The 21,349-nt window shown below is 34.4% G+C and overlaps 2 protein-coding genes across 4 annotated transcripts; both read right to left on the bottom strand.

Moving 5' to 3' along the window:
• Window positions 1–2,524: 2,524 nt before the first annotated feature.
• LOC109007107 lies at window positions 2,525–9,024 on the bottom strand. Of its 3 annotated transcripts, none has more exons than XM_035691502.1 (8): window positions 8,678–9,024; window positions 8,177–8,268; window positions 7,369–7,516; window positions 5,780–5,911; window positions 5,525–5,674; window positions 3,572–5,356; window positions 3,278–3,447; window positions 2,525–3,168 (listed from the first exon to the last, which is right to left on the bottom strand). In XM_035691502.1, the coding sequence occupies exons 1-8, from the start codon at window positions 8,801–8,803 to the stop codon at window positions 3,021–3,023; spliced, it is 2,751 nt and encodes a 916-aa protein (XP_035547395.1). In that variant the 5' UTR covers window positions 8,804–9,024; the 3' UTR covers window positions 2,525–3,020. The 3 variants fall into 3 exon arrangements, with proteins under 3 accessions (XP_035547395.1, XP_035547391.1, XP_035547398.1); XM_035691498.1 differs by having other exon boundaries at window positions 2,525–3,171; window positions 8,678–9,018; XM_035691505.1 differs by lacking the exons at window positions 8,177–8,268; window positions 8,678–9,024 and having other exon boundaries at window positions 2,528–3,171; window positions 5,780–5,862; window positions 7,369–7,435.
• A 6,686-nt stretch (window positions 9,025–15,710) lies between these two features.
• On the bottom strand, window positions 15,711–20,908 carry LOC109007108 (phosphatidylinositol 4-phosphate 5-kinase 1-like). Its single transcript, XM_018986651.2, has 8 exons — window positions 19,480–20,908; window positions 19,197–19,361; window positions 18,857–19,022; window positions 18,537–18,647; window positions 18,223–18,416; window positions 17,964–18,094; window positions 17,781–17,874; window positions 15,711–16,484 (listed from the first exon to the last, which is right to left on the bottom strand). The coding sequence occupies exons 1-8, from the start codon at window positions 20,541–20,543 to the stop codon at window positions 16,172–16,174; spliced, it is 2,238 nt and encodes a 745-aa protein (XP_018842196.1). The 5' UTR covers window positions 20,544–20,908; the 3' UTR covers window positions 15,711–16,171.
• Window positions 20,909–21,349: the final 441 nt, after the last annotated feature.

Here is a 21,349-nt window from a genome sequence, read left to right as displayed (position 1 = left end):
GAAATTGAAAAAGTATTTTGTGTTTGAATGATATTTAGAAATTAAATATTTAAAAATATCTAAAAATACATGAAAACATTTATGTTACCACACAGTCCTTGATAATATTTTTCTAGAGAAAATAAAGTCTACACGTTTTGATTAACAAATATTTTACATTTTACCCCTAAAATTATTAAAATTAGAGCGGTGCTACTCCCATCGAAGGTTCTAGTACTGAATAGAGTAATTTTTGTTTCTTTCTTTCTTTTTTCTTGACATTTTTTAAAACACGTCAAGCATTTAAAAAAATAAAATTTACAAACTTATTAAAAAATATTTCTTTAACTATTAAATAAAAATAAAATTCGGTAGAAAGATTTGATGGGAGTCCTGTTTCTTTTAAAATGAATATATTGCATTTTCTAATTATTAAATATTAAATAATATCATTCTTGATCATTAAGATAGATTAAAACATGATGTAACACAATTTTGACTGTAATGTGTCAAATTATATGGTTGGGGACTCGAACTATAAAATATTTAGCAATTTGAGAGTGCAAAACTACAAAATTGTAATAGATCAAACTAGGGATTTAAGGCAAAATGTACAATCTAATGAATATTTCATATGTATTGAGAAGAAAAAGATAAGACTCTCCTCGAGGAGAGCTCCTCTATATATTAAAACAGGAAAATAACAAAATAATTCTTAAGTTTTGGATGCTTCCTCCTTCTGATATTCTGCTAGATATACTAGTAATGTAAAAGGACTGAATTACCCTTAGGTTAGTAATGTAAAATTGATTAATTCAACCATTTTCTAGAGTTTTTTTTTTTATTATTTTCTATGTGAGCTTTCTTTCTTTTTTTTAAATATAGGTATATTTCCTCCCCTTTTCCAATTATAAAACGTTGAAGAAATTCAGAAAACCATAAAATGAATCCACTGGGCCTTTGTGTTTACGGGTTGAGAAGTCGAGAGTGAGTAGGATGGGAGGAGATTTGTGAAAAGAAGACGTGAAAGGTTGATGTCTCGTTTGATTATACATATGAGATAAGAAGGTTATAATATAATTTGTTAATATTATTTTTATTGTTGAGATTTAAAAAAATTAAATTATTTTGTATTTTTTAGAATTTTATTTTAAACGAATATAAGACTTGTAAAAAGAAAATAAGAGAGAGAGGATGGGTCTATAAAAATAAGTAAATTGTTGGAATGAGAAGTTTGTTTATGTAATGGAGATCAACGTTGAGTCTAATTTTTGTTGGAAATAGATCCGTTACATGTTGAACACGTCTACCACTAAGAAAAATAAGATATATGTGTGTTTCATATGATAACCACACATTGAAATGAGTTCATAAAACAGTAGAATTAATAATAATAATAATAATAAAATAAAGCCGATGCGTGAACACACTGCTTATTGTAAAATCTATTATTATTACAAAAGATTACAAAACACAGACTTTTTACTCTAACTGGTGTGACAGACATCTATATCATTAATGTTTTTTATATATCAATAAGCAAAATATTTTCTTTAAAAAACTTCGAAATGTTTAGAGCAAGCTTTTGGAATACTTTGTACACCAAACAGGAGACTTTGTGGCATGTTACAGGACCCTTTTTTTCTTGTTATAGGTTTTGATTGACTTTTGAACGTCTATGACAATTTTTCTAAAATTTAGCAACTAACAAGTGTCCACTAGTGTGTATAGAAAACCTTTTCAAAGTCAATTTCTGAGGTAATCTTTACCCATATTTCGCAACTTATAATTAAAGAGTAATGTTACCTATAGGTAGAGTGTACAACCACCACATAATCTTTTTGAAAAAGTGTGTAGCCAATTATTAAATTTTTTTTTCACGTAGATCTCATATTTACTCATTTTTTTAAAAGAAAATACTCTAGTCACAAAGTAATTACACAAAAATAATCTTACAAACTGACATAGCTTGATGTGATTCGTCAGATTGTAAAATTACTTTTATTATAAAGTAGATCTAACGAATAAGATGAAGTCACATTAATTTGTATGATTATTTTTATGTAATTCATTTATAGATGTAGCAGTCCTCTTTTTTAAAAGGGATTGTGCGGTGTTTGCACACTCCATGACTGTAAATATCATTTCTCATAATTAAAAGTCCATACACATTTTCATATCACTAGTCAAATTCAATCAATATCAAATGGGATCTTGAAAGGAGAGGGGGGCATGGATTTTAGAAATCTCACTCTATCTTAAAAAATTATCAACAAATAAAAAAGGTTTTGGCCCCCTAATATAATTTAAAACAATAATTCAACTCCCAAAATACAGGTAAAAACCAGAATACCTCTCTTTTGCTCTCCTTGGAGAAAGAACATTAATATTTTTATTGTAATAGAATAAGAGGTGGACAATGAGATGGACAATGTTTGTTGTGTCTATCAATAACTACAAATTACAATCAAGGTTGGTTTTTGTAGAAAGAAAATTAAAATGAAGAAGAATGAATTGGTTCCACCACTGCACGAGCATCATTTCTGAAAATTTAACATAATGAATTAAATTTTTAAACTGTAGAGTTGGGACAATGATCATCTGTATTTCAAGCAAAATGAGTAGTGTCTATCTCAGTGTAAAACAAAGTTAATTGACGAGGATGAATGTTTCTATGCAACAAGCACAGGAATTAAAAATAAAAATGAACCTGCAAAATTTGTCTTTTGTAAATGCATACTCTGTCTCCCTCCAATGGATGACAGAAGAATCCCTCCCGGTAACATTTCTATTTTTATCAAGGATAAGGACGGGTATGGAGTAGATTTAATCTCCCTCGTTCTTTCACAACTTGGGCACCAGGTTGGGCCATTCCTATATATTTCAGCCTCTCACCAGTACCAGGTCTAGCATGAGCAACATGCATTATGATTTGTGAAGGACTAGCCATCAGCCATCATCTTGGCTTCCAGATCCTCTTCCATCTGATTGTGGAACGTTCTTTGAACAATTTATCGCTGTCTCTGTCTTGTAGATACAGTCTAATCTCCGAATTTGAGCTTTTCAGCTGGATAAATCCCGTTAGCTTTGCTTCCCTTATGTCCCTTTCGCGATGAGAATTCTCTGACATTTGCTTTCCATATCTGACAAGTGTCCCCACTTGATTCTCCTCCTTTATCTCTGTGAACTCTACTGTCATGGAAATCAGGAAACATCAAAGAGGAAGCCCATGTAAGAGATCCAAGCACTTACAAACATATTCAATTCACAGCCAAAGCTACTCAATATTCATTCAAACCTGAGGTGGAACAAGAGAAACAATAAGCCAAAAGCAGCAGTACCCCCTAAAACTGATTTCAGCAGTAGTCTTTTATGGGGCTTGGACTCTGGTGTCCCTACACTCGCATGCTTCATTCTGTCTAAATCCTCAACTGCTGATGTATCCACCTTTCCATCAATTATTGCATCCTGTGTAACAGTAGAACATAGGTTGGAAAAAGAGAATAGACTTCACACATAAGAATGAATTATCATACCTACTTGAGAATGATAGCAACAAAAAGGGACCAAAAAACTAAAAAAACTCAAGTACCTGGCTGTGCACCTTGTCAATATGTTCTGTACAGTGAAGACAATCATTGAGATACGTGCATGCTTGATGACCCTTTTTAACTACATTTTCTGGACATTCAACGGTTAAGAAGGAATTATTATCCAATGTGGGTTCTCTAGGATTGGCAGGTATGACAGAATTATAATGGGCAGAAGGGTTATTCACTGTCACAATAGCTGGTGTGCATTTAACTTGAGCTTCAATATCTCCAATGGTTATTTCTTGATTCTGAAAACAACTACCATCTCCCATACTACTTGATTTGCTCAGATCAACAGCTACAATATTTGGTGAAGTGTTTAAATTGTCATGTGCTCTGTCAAGGATATTAGCAAGACAAACTCCCTGAGAAAACTTATTTTGATGTTTCTTAACATTAGAGTCCAAATTAACCATAATTGAACTACATATCTCTTTGTCATTATCATCAACCACACTTTTCATATCCTTGAGGCAGAAAGCATCTAATGAAGCTTCAGTTGGTGTACGACTGATAGTTTTCTCAAGGGAAACAGACTCTGGAGAAGCTCCATGACCAGCATATTCATTCAATACCATAGCAGATGCAAATTTGCCTTTAATGTCCCAATTATGAAAGTCAAAAGCAGGATGAGATTGACATGACAGCGTACAATTCACATTTTTCAAAGCATCTGATTCTATTTGAGGCAGTAGGTCTTCCTTAGATACAACATCTGAGTTCACAAGAGACATGCAGGTGCCATTGTCATGTGCAAATACATGGTCTGGATGACCAGTCACGTTTAGTTGGTCTGGGTATGGCAGGAAAAGCTTGGTAGAGGAGCTGTTGTCCTCAAGTTCCGTGCAAAAACATACATTTTCAGAATCAGTAGAACGGTGCACCTTGGTCTCATATTTGACAATGTCCTGCGATGTGTATCCTTTAGTAGTTTTCTTGGTCAAGAAGCCAGCCTCTTCATCCTGCAATTCAGGGAACTGGAAAGTCTTAGGATTATCTTCCTTATACAATCGATCATCCAGATCCAAGTTCAGCACTGCACCTCGTACAGAGCTCGTGCTGGCATCAGATGATACTTCCGCGTCAAAAATGTCAACAAGTCTCCTCCTAGATCCATTTTCAAAAATCCCTGGGGTCGAATTTGAGCAATGAGAACCAATACTAGAGGATGCATCAAGAAAACCATGCTCCCCATTATACACTACAGTGTCACTGCTGTCAGTAGTATGGCAAAGCAAACCTGATATCTCCAACGAGTTAGAAAAAGAACTTCCTGGTGGTGTGTAGCCATTTATAGAATCCTCTATAATGGAAGCATCATATCCCAGGTGGTAAGTGCTATAAATCAAGCCCCGTCCATCAATTTCATTGCTTTCTTTGACTAGACTTCTTACATGAGAAGCTCTGCCACTAAATTGGATCTGTGAATCAATGGAGAATGGTGATAACAAACTATTCAGCTGATGACTATGCTCCCCATTTTGTGTGGAAAGAGATCCCACTGATTCAGTCGTGCAGTCCGATTCAAATTGACAATGTGAACAATCACTCTTCTCTTGGTTTTGAATATTTAATTGCAATATATGTTCTGCCAAAGTATCATGTTTAACCACCGTAAATACCTCTCTGCATCTTTCTGAATCGGAATTCACCTTCGATGTGGTATCATAACATAGCTTGGTTAATAAGCAATCACTTTTAGTTACCGTTTGATTGCTTTCAGTGCCATCGAACTCCTCTGAATGCATATCATAATTTATTGCCAAGTTGACAATTGGATTTTCCTATGGTGGAGGCATGAAGCAATTAAAGCAACAGATATCAGGATTTTTTTTTATTGACAACAGATATCAAGATTTTTTAATAAATAGAAGCTCTAAAAAGAGTTCAGGTCGTATGTTGTTTCTCCTCTAGCATATACTAATTGGAAGATAAAAGCAACATTGACTTACCTGCCTGAATTTCTCACTTGAATCTTTATGCAAGTTGTAACTAGCAGAGTTCAAAAGGCTGCACTGTCGTGGCTCCCAGCTTCTCCTAATGCACCCAACCATATCCGTGGACATAGCTACTGTATACGTGACAATATCAAAATCTGGAACCTGTCATGATATTTCTCCAAAATCATTCTTCTAGTACTGCCAACTGAATATGGAATAGGACATTAAGTGCATTATAGGACTACATGTTAAGAATAAAATTCTTACCCGTAGATGTTTAGACCTTGCTTTCCTTGAGAAAGATCGTATGCAGATACAAACTTTTCGAGTATCTCTTTTCTCAACAACGTCTGATGGAGAGAAGAGGTCAATGCCAGCCAGACCCAAAATTTTGCAGATCTACAGAATTTAGAAGTAAAGCAACATATTGGAAAACAACAAAGTAGAATACTCCAAGTCAACTGATACATTAAATCAGAAGATTATATTTATACTTCATATTATTAGAATAATTAATAGGTTCATAATTTTTTTTGCGTACTCAAAACCTTGACTAAATTCATATATGAATTCACTTTCCAGAGCAGCAAAGTCATGCCAACGAAAATATAATGAACTGAAGAATGAGTGACGTTATAATTTCGAGTTCAATGGTACTTGCAAGAACGGAATGCAGTGTCAGCCAGTTGTTTTGATACCAATAGCTTTGGTGACTTCTCTAAAGTCTTTCCTAGAAAGAAAATGATACTAACTTCGCTGCAAGGGTTCTACATGAGAGTAGCATTCATTTGGTTCTCACAAAAAGTTTTAGGACTAGCTGAGGTTACAATGTCTAATACCTAACCTGTTGTCTAATAAGACAGTTAAATGAAACTTCTAAAAATACAGAGGCTGACTCTGAATGGTAATGCGCCACCTGGGAAAGGTAACCCAGTAACTGAAATAACCTGAGCATGCAGTTGGTTTAGTTCAGTGCTCAAGCTGATATGGTCTGGTTCTGGTAAGATCTTAAAAGCACTTCTAATTCAATTTTAGTTGCAAGGCAATCAAGAACAACCTCAAGATATGTCCTCAAGAAAAGAAAATTCCATGCACATGCTTAACCTAGAATGCTGAGTTTTTCATTTAGATAGAAGAACATGCGCTATGGTATATACCCTCATGTAAATTATATTTTTCCCTTGAAATTAGTCAATATGGAAAGTCAATTCTATTCCTTGCAAGGTCATCAAATAAAGTACCCGTATTGAATTTCTTCTGTGAAGTGCTTTAAGACATGAGCCATTTTCTTGGTTATGGAACTATATAGCAGACACATTCTAATAGGAAGACTTGCCATAAAAACTGCATTGGAAGGCTGCGACCATGTAAATGATTTAGACAAAAATATGACAAGCATGGTCACATTTTCAAAATAACCAAGGATTTGAAGAATTTTGAAATCAACTTCCTAATCTCGGGCATATTGGCTGTACAGCCCAACAAAGCAGGGCTGACATTGTTTCCCCCATACCCTGCGATTCAAAGCTGGTCAAATCATGGGGAAAATATTAGAAGGTAAGTAACAAAGTTTTTTTTTTTTCTTATAATTAAAGGTAAGTAACAAAGTTAAGAATCTTTTTCCTCTTGATTTCCTACTACTTCCTAAGCCTTGGCATTCATTCTTTCTCTGTTTGAAAATCTTTTATATTTATTTATTTTTGATAAGTTGGAGACCTTATTTGTTACCAGTTCCTATATACTATAAGTATGCATTCCAAATCGTTCACAAAAAATATGCAATTAACTAATAGTGCTATTCTCTTATGCCAAAAGATAAAATTATCTACAAAGGAGAGGCTCAATGCCAAGTTTACCTTCAAAAACGAATCAACATTGGAATAAGGCATATATCTCCCGCTGGTCTTCCTAGAAGCAAATGGCTCGTTTCTATATGACTTTAAATGTCTTGGCTCCATATGCTGTGTCAACAGCATCTTCCATACAACTTTTGACACTTCAAACCTGTAAAAAAAAAAGGCTAAACTATTCAAAACAAAGTATAAAAGAATAACAATATAACTAAAAAAACTAGGTCATTTAAATAAATACTTCACAATAGCTATATCGTGTCAGAGTTGTAAATCTTTACATCGTGGACAGCATTATTACAAATTCTGTTTCCTTTTTTTTTCCCGAGTATCCCATCTTCTTGGAATTTATTCTCAAACATGTTGTGTTACACTGTATATTTTTTTAGCACCGGATGTCCGAGAACAAAGTCCCAAATAATCTCGGGGTGCACAGGCCCTTGGCAAGGAGTTTCCAGCAAGTGCACCTTGGGTAATTCAAGGGGAAGTTCCCTCAATCCGATAGACTCTAGAAATTGCTTGCATCCAAGAGGATTCGAACCTTATACCTAAATGGAGCATACCACTAAGACCAAGGGCTTTTACCACTTGAGCCAACCACCAGGGGTGTACAATGTATATTTATCAATGAAAGCTTTGCTTAACCGTGGAATCAACTTGTATCTTCGAAAAAGAGGGCCAAAAGGGGAAAGGGGGGACGTGGAGAAGCTTTTCTACCTTGTATAAGGTGTGAAAAGGCAAACTTTACATGTAATTCCCGTAACCCACTAAACAAAAGAAGATTTATATAAAAGAGAAATAAGCAAGACCATACAGCAATTCCCCGTCAGCAAGTAAATCAGAAACAGCCATCCTCTCATCCAATCTTATCTGCAAGACTTCCCCAAGCCATATTCTTGTTTGGGTCTGTATATTACCATAAAAGTGAACATGTTAGGAAGAACAAAAGGCAAGGGAGAATCTTGGGTCGCATTCTAAACAATAATGAATCGGCAACAATTAATGCATTGACAAACAAATATTTCACGGGAGCCCAGAACATGAACAAATGTTCTGGATTGAAAAAAAACTCCTTGGTTAGGATCAGATTATGTACTCGACTTTAAAGTCTACATCCACAACACTTGCTAAGTGAAGCTAATGAGCTTCAGTATAGCCAAAGCACAGAAATCCAATCCGATTTTGAGCCTTCACTTTCGGTCAAAAGTTCATCATCCAATTAATATCTCTCTTGCAAAAGAGCACATAAACAGGCAAATTTTTTTTTTGAAAAAAAGAAGGAAGAAACAGACATTCAAGGGAAGAAACAAAATACCTGCAGGAAGACATCGTCCAGCTCACGAAAGCTCGACTCGGCAGATGAAGAAGAAGAGGAAGAAGGAGAAGAAGAATAGTCGTCCCCACTTATTCTCAACGCCTCTGGCGATTCACCTCTCTCCATAATGCCGCCGCTCCGGACTTCCGGGTTCCCGCCAAAACAATATCAAATTCCACAAAAGAGACAGAAGAAGAAGAAGAAAAAAAAGTGAAAGAGCCGAAGAAGCAGTAGTAGCTGTAAGTGCACGTCGGTATGGTACTTCATGGGTTGTGTCTGGTCGAGGTTTTTTTGGATTGTCCGCCCGAGCGTGCGGCGCAAGTGAAGACGTAGCGTAGTGGGTGGATGGGATTCTGCAACTTTTTGTGTTCACTCCCTTTTCTCCATTCTACTCTGTCTCTTTCACTTTTAATATAATAATAATTATTATTATAGAAAAAAAAAATTAACACCTTTACGTGCTTTTATACACTAACGTAAAATTTTGTCAGAACCTGCGTTTTTATTTTATTTTTTTAAGACACTCCGCAGTCTGCACAGCCTCTGCCAGCAGGTCCTACTGCATTTGATACCATGCCTACAGCCTACTGCCTCCTATTCCTCTGTTCAAAAATTTTATTTTTCATCTGTTTTTTTATTATTTTTTTAAAAATTAATAATTTAATAAATATAATATAATAAATAATTTTTAATAATTTAATATCACATCATAAAAATGACGGATAAAATTATTTTACTATGAATGCATTAAAATTTACAAAATTTTGTAAAATGGTTGATATATTAAAATTAAGAGAAATATTATATTTATAAAAAAAATTATGAACTGATAAATTTAATATATTTTATAATAAAAACCATTTTAACGTATGATTTTTTTTTTTAAATTAACTAAATTACTTTTCTATTTATATTTCGATAATCATTATTTAAATAATTGCTCCTACAAAAAATGAACCTCAAACAATTTTCTCTATTTTTTTTTTATATATTCAAGCATATTGCTGTTGGTATTTTGAGATTCTTGTTCATGTATAGACAATTCATCATTGGAAGCTATAAAACTTTTAGAGTAAAGCTATTCTTACTATTCTTGATCCCGCTCCCGTTCTCATTATATTTTTTAATTTTTTTTAATTTTTTTTTACTTAGTTATTAAGTAAATATTTTTTAATGATATTATAATTTTTTTATTTTTTTAAAATATTTTACAATGTTAAAAAAATATATGTATTAAAAAATAAAATAAAATAACACAACATTTTATACTATCGTGACTCTCAACGAGACTGAGAGCGGTGGTTGTAGAGCCACCCAAACTTTTATCATAAAGGTTTTTCCTTGGAGCAAAGTTCTATATTTATTATTCTGCATAATTTTTTTTTAATTTCAAATATTATTTTCATATTAAATCGTGGGATCTTATTGAAGCTAACATCATATAATATGATTTTATTTGAAGTGAAATGAATGATGATAATTTAAGAATCCGTGTGGTAAAACTAAAATATCTTATAATTAACTTCTAGTAAATAAGTTAAAGCTTTGCAAATTTGACTCGTAATTGATCCATTCTTATTAATGTCTAATTCAGTTTGTTTGTTTTAACAATAAAGTAAGTTCCAACTTTTTAACTTTGTATTGGATTTACATGTCAAGTTAAATGTTTTCAATCTTATTAAAAAAAATTATGACGATCATAGATTTAAAAGAAGAATAATTATTTTTATCAGCTATTATTCATTATCCTACACTCTACCTTCTATAAAAAAAAAATCAAGTATAGAGATAGATAGTGATTGATATATAACAAAATCTTTAAAAAAATACATGATAATTCAATCAATCGTGTTCTTAATACGGAAGATAACTAAAAAGAAGATGAAAACAATTGGTGTGGAAAGACGAAATGTTGCCTTAAAAATCAGATAAAAATTGGATTGTTGTTAAAATGGTCACTTCCTCTAGCTCTCATTTTTCTCCAACTTTATTAATTATGAAAAATTATAAATATAAATCTCACACTTTTCACATAATTTTAAAAGTATATGATTTTATTTTTTTATTTTTATATTTCATATTTTAATTACATATTTTTAAATAATATGTAAAAATATTAAATTTCTGTATAATACAACTCATTAACTATGGGTGTCGTTTATTTCTCCCTTCTTTCCAACAAAACGTCACGCTGGTCCCACATTCACCGAACAGGAGTTGACTATGGGACTAGATCCATCGGATTAGCGTTACGTGTCTCTCAACTGCCAATATAAAACACCCGTGGCCCAAATTGGAGCACCGAGGTTTTCAATTAATTGAAACTACACTTGTGGTTGGATTCAGAATTCAGATTTTGGTCTTTATAGTTTGAAACGTTTGGATTCGAAGATGAGTTGAGATGATTTGAGATGATTTGAGATGGATTATAAATAGTAATGAGATGAGTTGTAAATAGTAGTGAGATTTATGGGTTAAAGTTACTGAATAGTAATGAATAGTAGTGAGATGAGTTGAGATGAGCTGAGATGAACTGAGATCTCTTTCGAATCCAAACGTCTAACCTCTTATTTAAATTATATACTAAAATTTGGATTTGAATTTAGGTTAAAGAAATATTATTTATCTTTCTCACACTATACATTAATATATGATTTGTCATTTTATCTATTTATTAAAACATAAATATTTATACATCAATATATATGTATTTAAAAAGAATAATAAAGATGATAAATCACATATTTATGTATGGTAAAGTGGATGATAAGTATAATTTTTCTTTAAAATTTAGAACATAAGATTTAGAATCTGTATGGGGTTGCGTTAGGAGTTCTAAACTATGTTTAAATAACTTTAGAAGTTCTTTAATAGAAAATATATATTGTTTGCATATTACATATTTAAGTACTTTTCCTCAAATGTTTTTTTTTGGATAATCCTCAACATAATTTGAATTTTAAAAATATGGTTAATGGATAAAAATATTCATACAACTTCATATAATTATAATTTTTAAACTTTTAAGGATATGATTATAATTAAAAAAAATCAAATAATCATCATTTCTACCTCATAAATAATTTTTTTAATTTATTTCAAAAAAATATAACATGCTTAAAAGTGTTTTAAACATATGACTATCAAACAATAAATAACTTTTTAATCATATAACTTATTATTTAAATTATAAGCAATAAAATCTAAAACTATAAGCCATATTTTAAACCTAATCCCAAACATGCACTTAGATTTTTTAAAGTTATTGTCCAAATTATTTGATTTAGAACGTGAAAGACATTAAAACAAATATATATATATATATATATAAATATAATTTATTGAACTTCAACAATCATAGATATTTCTGGAAGCTCAGAAACAGAGAGATGGGAAGAAAACCAGTGAGGGGAAGACTAAGATTGTGTTTGGATGTTGAAGTAAGTTGAGTTGAGATGATAAAATATTGTTAGAATATTATTTTTTAATATTATTATTATTTTAAAATTTAAAAAAGTTGAATTGTTTATTATATTTTATGTTGGAATTTGAAAAAGTTGTAATGATGAGTTGAGATGAGTTGAGAGAAGTTGTGATTCCAAACGAAGCCTAAAGAGAAGCAGTCTTGGAAAAAGTCAGATAAATATTTTATCAAGGCCCAAGCAGCTATTGAATTTTGAAAATCAGAAAGTTGGAATTGACATTATAATCAAGAACAGTGGGGGAGAAGTTATGGTTACTTGTTGTCATCAAATTTTTACGGTGGCTCAATCAGTTATTGCAGAAAAAAAGTTTAGTACTGTGGAAAGCAGTTGAGTTGTGTAAGAAGTGGGTCTCAACAAGATTATATTTAAAGAGGATGCACAAGTAGTTATTGTGGTAGTTCAAGATTAAGAATAAAATTAGAGACACATTATCGAATATGTTAAAAAATATCTCATTTTATATAATTATTATAAATTTTTATATAAAATATAATAAATAATTTAACTTTTTTAAATTTTAAAAAAAATATTAAAAATTTATATTATAATAATATTATAATTAATTTTAATAAAATATTTTATCTTATCTTAACTACGTAATCAAACCAACCCTGGTAATGGTGTTTGCACACCATCTTCATAGAGGGAAGACAATGTTGGATAGAGAAAGGATCAGTCTATTTCTGGTTTCGTATCATCTGAGATTCTGAAATGTTATGTAAAGATTGAATATTTTGAGAACAGAAAATATAAATATCAGTCTACTGTACATATTAGCCGCCGCACACTCTTTTTATTGAGTAAAAAAAAAAATTACCTATAATATACTGCAGCTTCCGGCTGATGCGCAGCACAACTATTTTGAAAAATAAATTCCTTATGTTTATTAAGAAAAAACAACTATAAATCTTGTAAAACTTAATTTATATATTTATTCCTCTTTTAACTTATTCTATAGAATCCTGACAAAAAATGTAAAGAACCGAGCGTGCAATTAATGCAACGCTTCCTATATTGACGTTCAAAATTATTCAAATTAATAAAATATTACACCGTATAGGACGGCGGTGGCACCGTGTAGGTTAGGGTGCAAGAATATATATATATATATATATTAAAATTTATTATAAAAATAAATAAAATATTTCATACGATAATTCAACTTATTTAATCATTCTAGTAACTGGTTAACTGTAGGCAAACGGGACAATGATACACTTTCTTTATTATTAATTTATTATTCTGTTATTTTTTTCTTTTACTATTTGAGAACATGACTTCCTTATATAATCGAAAAAAAAAAAAATTCAATCAACTAATTTAATTAAAAATAAAGAAAAAATATATTCATCATCTCTATACTATATACTAGTTTTTATTTGTAAAATATAGGTTCAACAAGTGAAATATTTAATTAAATAAATATAATAAAGAGTCATGATTCGAATTCAGGATATCTACTCTAATATCATGTAAAATTACTATTTACACATGGTATAATTTGATTTATAAAATTTTAATTTTAAAATTTCAAATTGAATTATTCTCCTTTGAAAACTATGCAAAACATTGATAATTATAAACATCTAATGTAGTGTGAAATGGGTTTTTCGTCATCAGCAGCTCTGTCCAGATCAGATCGATGACACCTGATTTCTGTAATTTCTCTCCATTTTATTCGTTAAAAATAAATAATGAAGAAATAGTGAAAATATACGGACGTAAAATGGGGTTTGGGCTGGCCGCAGCTTGCTATTACTGCATGTCAGTCGGAAAAGCCCTCTATTCTCTTGACAACCCATACTAACTCGGGCTGCTTTCCGGCCCGTCTGAATCTGTATTTCCCTTGGCGTCACCTGCACATGCACATGCACATGCAATGCCTAACAATAATAATAAGGAATTAAAAGGAAATTAATATATGGAAGAGAGAGAGAGAGAGAGATTTGAGGAAATATAATAAGACCACTTTAAAGTGGGGGTAGTAAGTAAAAATATTCACATGCAGCTTGCTATTACTGCATGTCAGTCGGAAAAGCCCTCTATTCTCTTGACAACCCATACTAACTCGGGCTGCTTTCCGGCCCGTCTGAATCTGTATTTCCCTTGGCGTCACCTGCACATGCACATGCACATGCAATGCCTAACAATAATAATAAGGAATTAAAAGGAAATTAATATATGGAAGAGAGAGAGAGAGAGAGATTTGAGGAAATATAATAAGACCACTTTAAAGTGGGGGTAGTAAGTAAAATATGTGTATATTTTAAAATTACAACCACTTTAGTTGATTGGCAAATAACTAATTGTCTAACCTTATGTTAATTGTTTTTCACTTTCGGAAGCATTAGAAAAATATTTTAAGAGGATTACACTTTTACTATTTAACCCCCTCTACAAAGAATCATTCATTATCTAACATGACCTTTGAATTATGAATAATTCTTCTCATCAGTCACTATTCACTGTACAAACCTCGTACCTTATGAAAAAATAAAGAAAAAATTTACAAGTGTGGGGTGTGGAGGTGAATAGTGGCTGATATATAGCAAAATCCTTGAATTATTGAAGTTGTCATTTAGCATCTAAATTCAAAAAATTTTAAAAAAAAAATTTTGAATGTAAAAATATTTTATTATGTGACTGCATTTTTTACACCTATACAACCCTAACATGACAAGTAGGTGACACAGCGGTGTTCCTTTTTTTTTTTGGATTAAAAGTAGACTAATGGAATAATCCATTATTTATTATATATTTCATTTGTAGCAGAGAATGATAAGTTTTTTTTTTTTCCTTGGCATATTCATCTTGTTAAATTGGGGGTATAGAAGAAAGAGGCAAAAAGCAAGAAAAGAGAAGGAAAATAGAGGGAGGGAAAAGGGCAAAAACTTGACATCTTTGGTTGATATTGTTGATCAAATCGATTTCTGCCAAATGGTGGTTTTTGGAAAATATTTTCGTGAAGGAATTGCAAAGAAAGAAACTGGCCAAGCCAAACTCAAAGAGCAGGCCACAGGCACAGAGCAAAATTTCAGTGCTTTTTCAATATGGGGGTACGTTCTGATTGAGATAACTCGTGACTGTCTATATATATATGCAGTACTTTATACTGATGTGGCAAAGCAGAGCAGAGACATCTTGGGTGAAGAGAACCCCAATCCATCAATCCACCACCACAAAACTCTCAAATTTTATTGCTTTTGTCCTACTGCCTTGCTTCAACTTGGCATTGTTCGAAACGAGTAAAAAGAACAGGCACACTGTATTACTGTTATTCTGCTTTTTCAAATTTTGAAGGAAGGAAAGGATGAGTGACAAAGAAAGATCATGAACCAAGGAAACAACCGTATCTTCTTTTCTACACTTTTCTCTTCTTTTCATGGCTCACTCGACTAAGAAAGCAACATGCCAACACTATTTCTTTGAATGCAAATGAGAGAGACAGAAAGAAAGATAAGGTTTGAATGCACATGAGAGAGAGAGAGGGTCATGGCCTTCTTTTTCTTTCTTGATAACCAGGCAAACCATCTTTTTTACGAGTGAAGTTCTTCAGTAATGCCAACAAATAACATTTTTTGTTAAATTCCACTCCAATATCCATCTGTCCCACTGTACACATTTTTATTATATCCATCCAATCCCGCATTAGTCTGGGAGCATTTCTCTATTTTCTATACCTGCTTCCAGATACTAAATATATCCCAATAATCCAACCCACCCAAAATACAAAAATTTATTACAGAAAAGGAAAAAAAAAAAAAAAAACTTTTTTGATATTCATCCTTGCATGAACCAACCACTCCTTTCCTTGTCTATCTAATCAAGTCCTATAAAAAAAGGTTAGCCATTAACATCCCCAGCTCTTTTGCTGCCATGGTTGAATTTCCCTTACAGCTTATTTGCAGCATTCATGGCCAGGGAGAGATTCAGGCATCCTGCCCGCATGGCGCTGCCACTCAGATTAAACAACCTGAAAGATGGGTTTTTTCAAAACTGCACCTTATATTCACTTTTCATCCACAAAAATTCTGTGTATGAACTCCCGGAATCTTTTAGAGTATAGCTTCGGATCGACGGCTGAGATGGAAGTTGAATCCACTTGCAAGGACTTGTAGGCATGTTCTAGCTTTTTGCTAATATCATAATCTTGGAGAATGTCAATGATGCCAAAGAAGAGAATCACGTCAAAGATCTCCCCAGCACCCAGTGAAGAAGGGGTTGAATTGTTACTTCCACTCCCTGAATGCTGATCCACGCCAAACCTTGACACCCGCTCTGCTCTTGCAGGCATGTTTGCCCCTAACCGGATTAGCGGTCCCCTGGAATATTTTGTTGCACAAAGCATAGAATAATAAGTTCATGAACTACAAAAAAGCCCATGAACATGATCCTTCTCAAGTCAATCATGGACATAATCATCACTTGACTACTGCTAAAGTCTATAACCAAGAATTCACCTTCATAGCTACTTGTTATAATATTCTTCTGTGGGAAACAAAGCAGATCAGGTTGTGAAAGTTACAGGAACTTCTCAAACAATTAGTCTTATTTTTAGAAATAATATAAGGAACAGGATAAGAGAACATTTTCCTCCTCACGTTGCAACACCAAACAAATGCATCCCAGATTGCTCAGTCAGTAGATGGAAATGGACCAGACAATTCATAAAGAGAACGCTCTGTTTCTATCTAGGAAAGCATGAAGGCCCCACAAGCACCTCTTGTCTACGAGCAACTACCAATTTTGCCGAGACCCCTCAAATCACTTTCAATCATTCCAACCAACAAGATTAAAATCATAGAAAGAGATAATCTCATATGCTCACTTCAAAATGGGAGAAGAAAAGGAGCGGGTAAACAAATGCACCGGACCACAAATTTTATTGTTTTGCATGTTTGATACTCTAACATGGAAGCAGTTTCTGCTTGTTGAACCTGAGGGTCCATAAGCACTAAAGTTAAAATGTGGCACATGCATAGCAGTGAAGGAGATGCATCTTATGGGGCCACATATATGAATTTTCACATAAATAAATTTGTTGCATACAGGGCTTAATCATCGGATTTATGAACATAACCAGCACTTCTATGCTAGAAGACCAGTATGCTGGTAAAAGTAGCATAACCCTAATTATATCCTCACTTGAGTTTTTCAGCTCCAAATTCTCTCCTACTAACTTGTACAGCATAGAGGTGGCAAAAAATTCTGATAGCCCAAAATAATGTATTTTTTCTTGTAATTAGAACAAAAAAGCAGGTAAATTAAAACCCCTAGGGGTTGGCTCAAGTGGTAAAGGCCTTGTGTTTGGGGGTATGCTCCCCCCAAGTCCAAGTCTAAGGTTCAAATCCCCTTGGGTGCAAACAATCTCTAGGGGCCATCAGACTGGGAGATTTTCAGCTTAAATTACCCGAGGTGCACTTGCGGGAAACTCCTTGCAAAGGGCCTATGCACCCCCAAGATTAGTTGGGACATTGTTGCCGGACACCCGGTGCCAATAAAAATAAAAAACAAAAACAAAGCAGGTAAATTGGAGAGATTTGGTTAACAGGCAAATTACAGCAATCCTGAGCACCAACAATAAGAGAATAAGCAGCACAAAGAATAAAAACACATACTGGCCCACCAGAATCCAATCCATATCCCGCAGCTCTAATTTATTTGAATGATATCCTTGCTTGAATGTGTCTTCATGATGCATATCACTTCTGTCTGTAAAAAGCACAAGATACCATTGTTAAATCTTCAGAAATGCCAAACAAAGTTCTCCTGAAATCTGTATTTTTTGTGGTGACAATTACCAGAATGCATATCGAACACCGAAGTCTTCAGCTCATCACCTAAGTAATCATCACGAAAGTGAATACCAATTAAAAGACTGTAATCCATGATTCTCTCCCCTTCCAAAAATTCACAGTCTCTATCAATTTGCCTGAGTACAAACAACGACATAAGATCAACTTTCAAGCATATAGCAATTGAGCACAAATACGCACATAGTTGGGGAAAGGGGGGGACAATAACACTGACTTTCAAGCATATCCAACATATCAGAATTACCAGATAAGTTCTTGAAACCAAGAACATTCTAAGCGAAACACATAGTTCAAATCAAGGTCTTTGAGTGTTGTTGTCTCGTCTATTTCCTCCTCAGGTTTATCAGTTGTGCGGCCATAAGAAGAGCCTTTAAGATCAAACCTCTTGTGGATTCGGTACTCCGAACAGAATAGATTGCCCATCACAATGAAACGCGTCTGGTTTATTTGTTACCAAATTGTCAAAATATGCTAGCAATAGACGAGCATCAGACTATTAAAGCAATACAAAATTTAAAATTTGAAAATAAAAAATAAAAAATACTATTTCAACATTACCTTTTGACCTCCCACTGGTTTAACACAATGAACGCCAAAGAATTTTGTTATCAACGAGTTCTTGTACTGATAAACATGCTGGTAGTAACTTGGAAGCATCCTAATAAGCACCTGATAATCGTGACAAATTAATGGTGACAATCTATTGACCATGGACTAAAAGTATTTCAAACTATAAGAACGCAAAAGCTGGAAACTAATATGCGTAACCAACTACTTTTTGACCAGCATGTCACTAGAGTACATGCTTTACCAAGTTGCGTGTTCTGTTTCTTTTCAAATTTAATGAATTAAGAAGTCCGAGGGGGCTGGCAACTAACCTTGACTTCAGATTTCTTGACAGTTTTTATCATAAACCGATCATCTTGTGTAAGGTAGAATAAACTTCCACTCTTCCCAGGGGAAGACAACTCCCTGAGTGCGTCATTTCCACAAATAGCAAGCATGTAATCCGCCGGATCTATTGCAAACAACTCCCTTAAATGTCTAAATAACAAACAAAGAAAAAGAAAAAAGGTTAACACCATTTGACAGAAAAGTCAACAAATGCGGAAGCTAACAACAATATGGGAACAAAAAATTGCCAATCCCAACCAAATCATATGCGAACACTGGAAAAGTACGGAGACAAGCAGGGTTTTTATATATGAACATCAATACCTGAACACCACTGGGCAATAATCCTTCCATCTGAAGTCAACGGATTGATGAGGGGGCGTACACTTGGACCCTTCTGGTGGAAACCTTGTCCAAAACTTCTCGCTAGGATCGAAATCCCCTGGCTTCAGCTCCCGCTGTATAGAAGCATGCTTTCCAACAGTGTATCTGCAAGCAAAAATCAATTAGACAATCATAAATTTTTTCGAATAACCCAAGAAACCACAAAAACAAAACTGGAAGTGTCAATGAAGAAGATTTCTGAAAATGAAAAACAAGAAAGTACCTGATACCCAGTTGGAGATTAAGCATCAAATCGTAGTTCTTATGGCCCTTGGATATCATTTGCCCCGGCTTCTTCATCTCGCCATCGGCCAACAAACACGGACTCTTCGGTATCTGCTCGACACAACCACCTTCGTAGCCACATCCCTTGCCGTCCTTGTAGAACATAGACGCCTCTACAGTATCCACAATATCGCAAGTAATATCCCCAGCCTCTCCATCCAATTCCCAGATACAAATCCGCGGAAAATTCACATTCCTCCCGAAATCCAAATCCACACTTTCCACATCCACCGACGACCTCTTCCTTGCAGCACCGACCTGAAAGTGAAAATCCTTACCCCAAGTCCCGGCATTGCTGCTCCCATCAGCCCAAGTGAATACCCCTCTACCCTTTGGCACCTCATTCTCCCAATACCCCTGATACTTATGCCCATTGGCCCAAATCAAAACCCCTTTACCGGAAATAACCCCGTTCTTCCACTCACCCGCATACTCATTCCCATTGCTCCAGACATACCTCCCTTCACCATGCTGCAAATTGTATTTCCATGAGCCTTCATATACATCCCCATTAGCGTAGCGCTTCTCGCCGAAGCCGTGCTTGCGATCCGCGACCCATGAGCCTTTGTAGGTGTCCCCAGCGATGCCAATGAAGGTGCCGTAACCCTCCATTCGACCCGACTTGAATTCCCCTTCGTAGGTAGCTCCGGAAGGCCACGAGAATTTACCTTTGCCGCTTGCCTTGCCTTTCTTCCATTCCCCTTCGTACATGCAGCCATCGGACCACAGATATTTGCCGGCCCCGTGCGGCGCATTCCCCAATAACGTTCCCGTGTAGAGGTCGCCGTTTAGGAGTACCTTTTCTACGGTGGTTGCGGTGGCCGTAGCGGTGGGAGTCACGCGCCTGGACCCGGCTGGGGATCGCATCCGACCCACAACCATACAAGGCTGCGCGACCACCAACTCCATCTCTTTTTCTTCTTCTTCAGAATTTTTCTTCTTATTATCGCTGTCGTCTGGGTTAACGGCTTGTCCAGAAAGACCCAGTAGAGTCTCTTGCATTTCTTGTTCAGTTTCCTCCTATACTTCGTCCAATTTGTGACCGTAGAAGTCACCGGAAACTAGCAACGAAATGCAGAGACCTTGGCATCATAGCCGGCAGCGAAGTCTTTGGTCAGAGGGAATTTGGTTTTTGATTATCGAATCTGGCAGCAACAGTTGCTTTGGAGAATGGTAGGGAATCACAGGAAAGGAAAGCAAATGGATAGGAGTTGTATGTATTTTCACAGCATTGGGAAGACAAAAGGAGAAAAAAGAAAAGAAAATATACTACAACGACAACAACAACTGAGAAAAGTAAAAGCGAAGAGAGTGGACTGAGAGAGAATTGGAATTGGAATTGGATGGGGCCGGCTTTTTCTCTTTGCCTAAAATGCATGGCATAAGGGAAAGGGAACGTTACGTTGGCGACGGCCCCCTCCTACTGCTTTGCCATTTGCAAAGACTCGTTGCGAGCGAACGTCATCGTCATGTACCGCATCCTAAATTCCATCCATCCAACCAGCAGCGTCTGTATGTAGTGTATGTTTTTGCATGGGCCATTTCGTTTTTTTTTTTATCAAATCATATTTACTAAATTGGCCTGGAATTTGTGTTTTTGAACCGGCTTCTAACTTCAAGCATACTTTTAATTTTAATGATTAATGCTATGTTTGTATCTCAAATTAATTATTGATAAGATTCACTATTTTTTTAACTTTTTATAAAAAATTAAATTCATCTTAACTTATTTCATATATTCGAACATATATATAAATTTATTTATGCATGTGACCTTTGGGCATGTCGGAATCGTCAAATACTATTAT

This window comes from Juglans regia, chromosome 1, assembly GCF_001411555.2.
Source record: "Juglans regia cultivar Chandler chromosome 1, Walnut 2.0, whole genome shotgun sequence".
NCBI classification, from domain to species: domain Eukaryota; kingdom Viridiplantae; phylum Streptophyta; class Magnoliopsida; order Fagales; family Juglandaceae; genus Juglans; species Juglans regia.
This window is presented reverse-complemented; position numbering and strand designations above follow the sequence as displayed.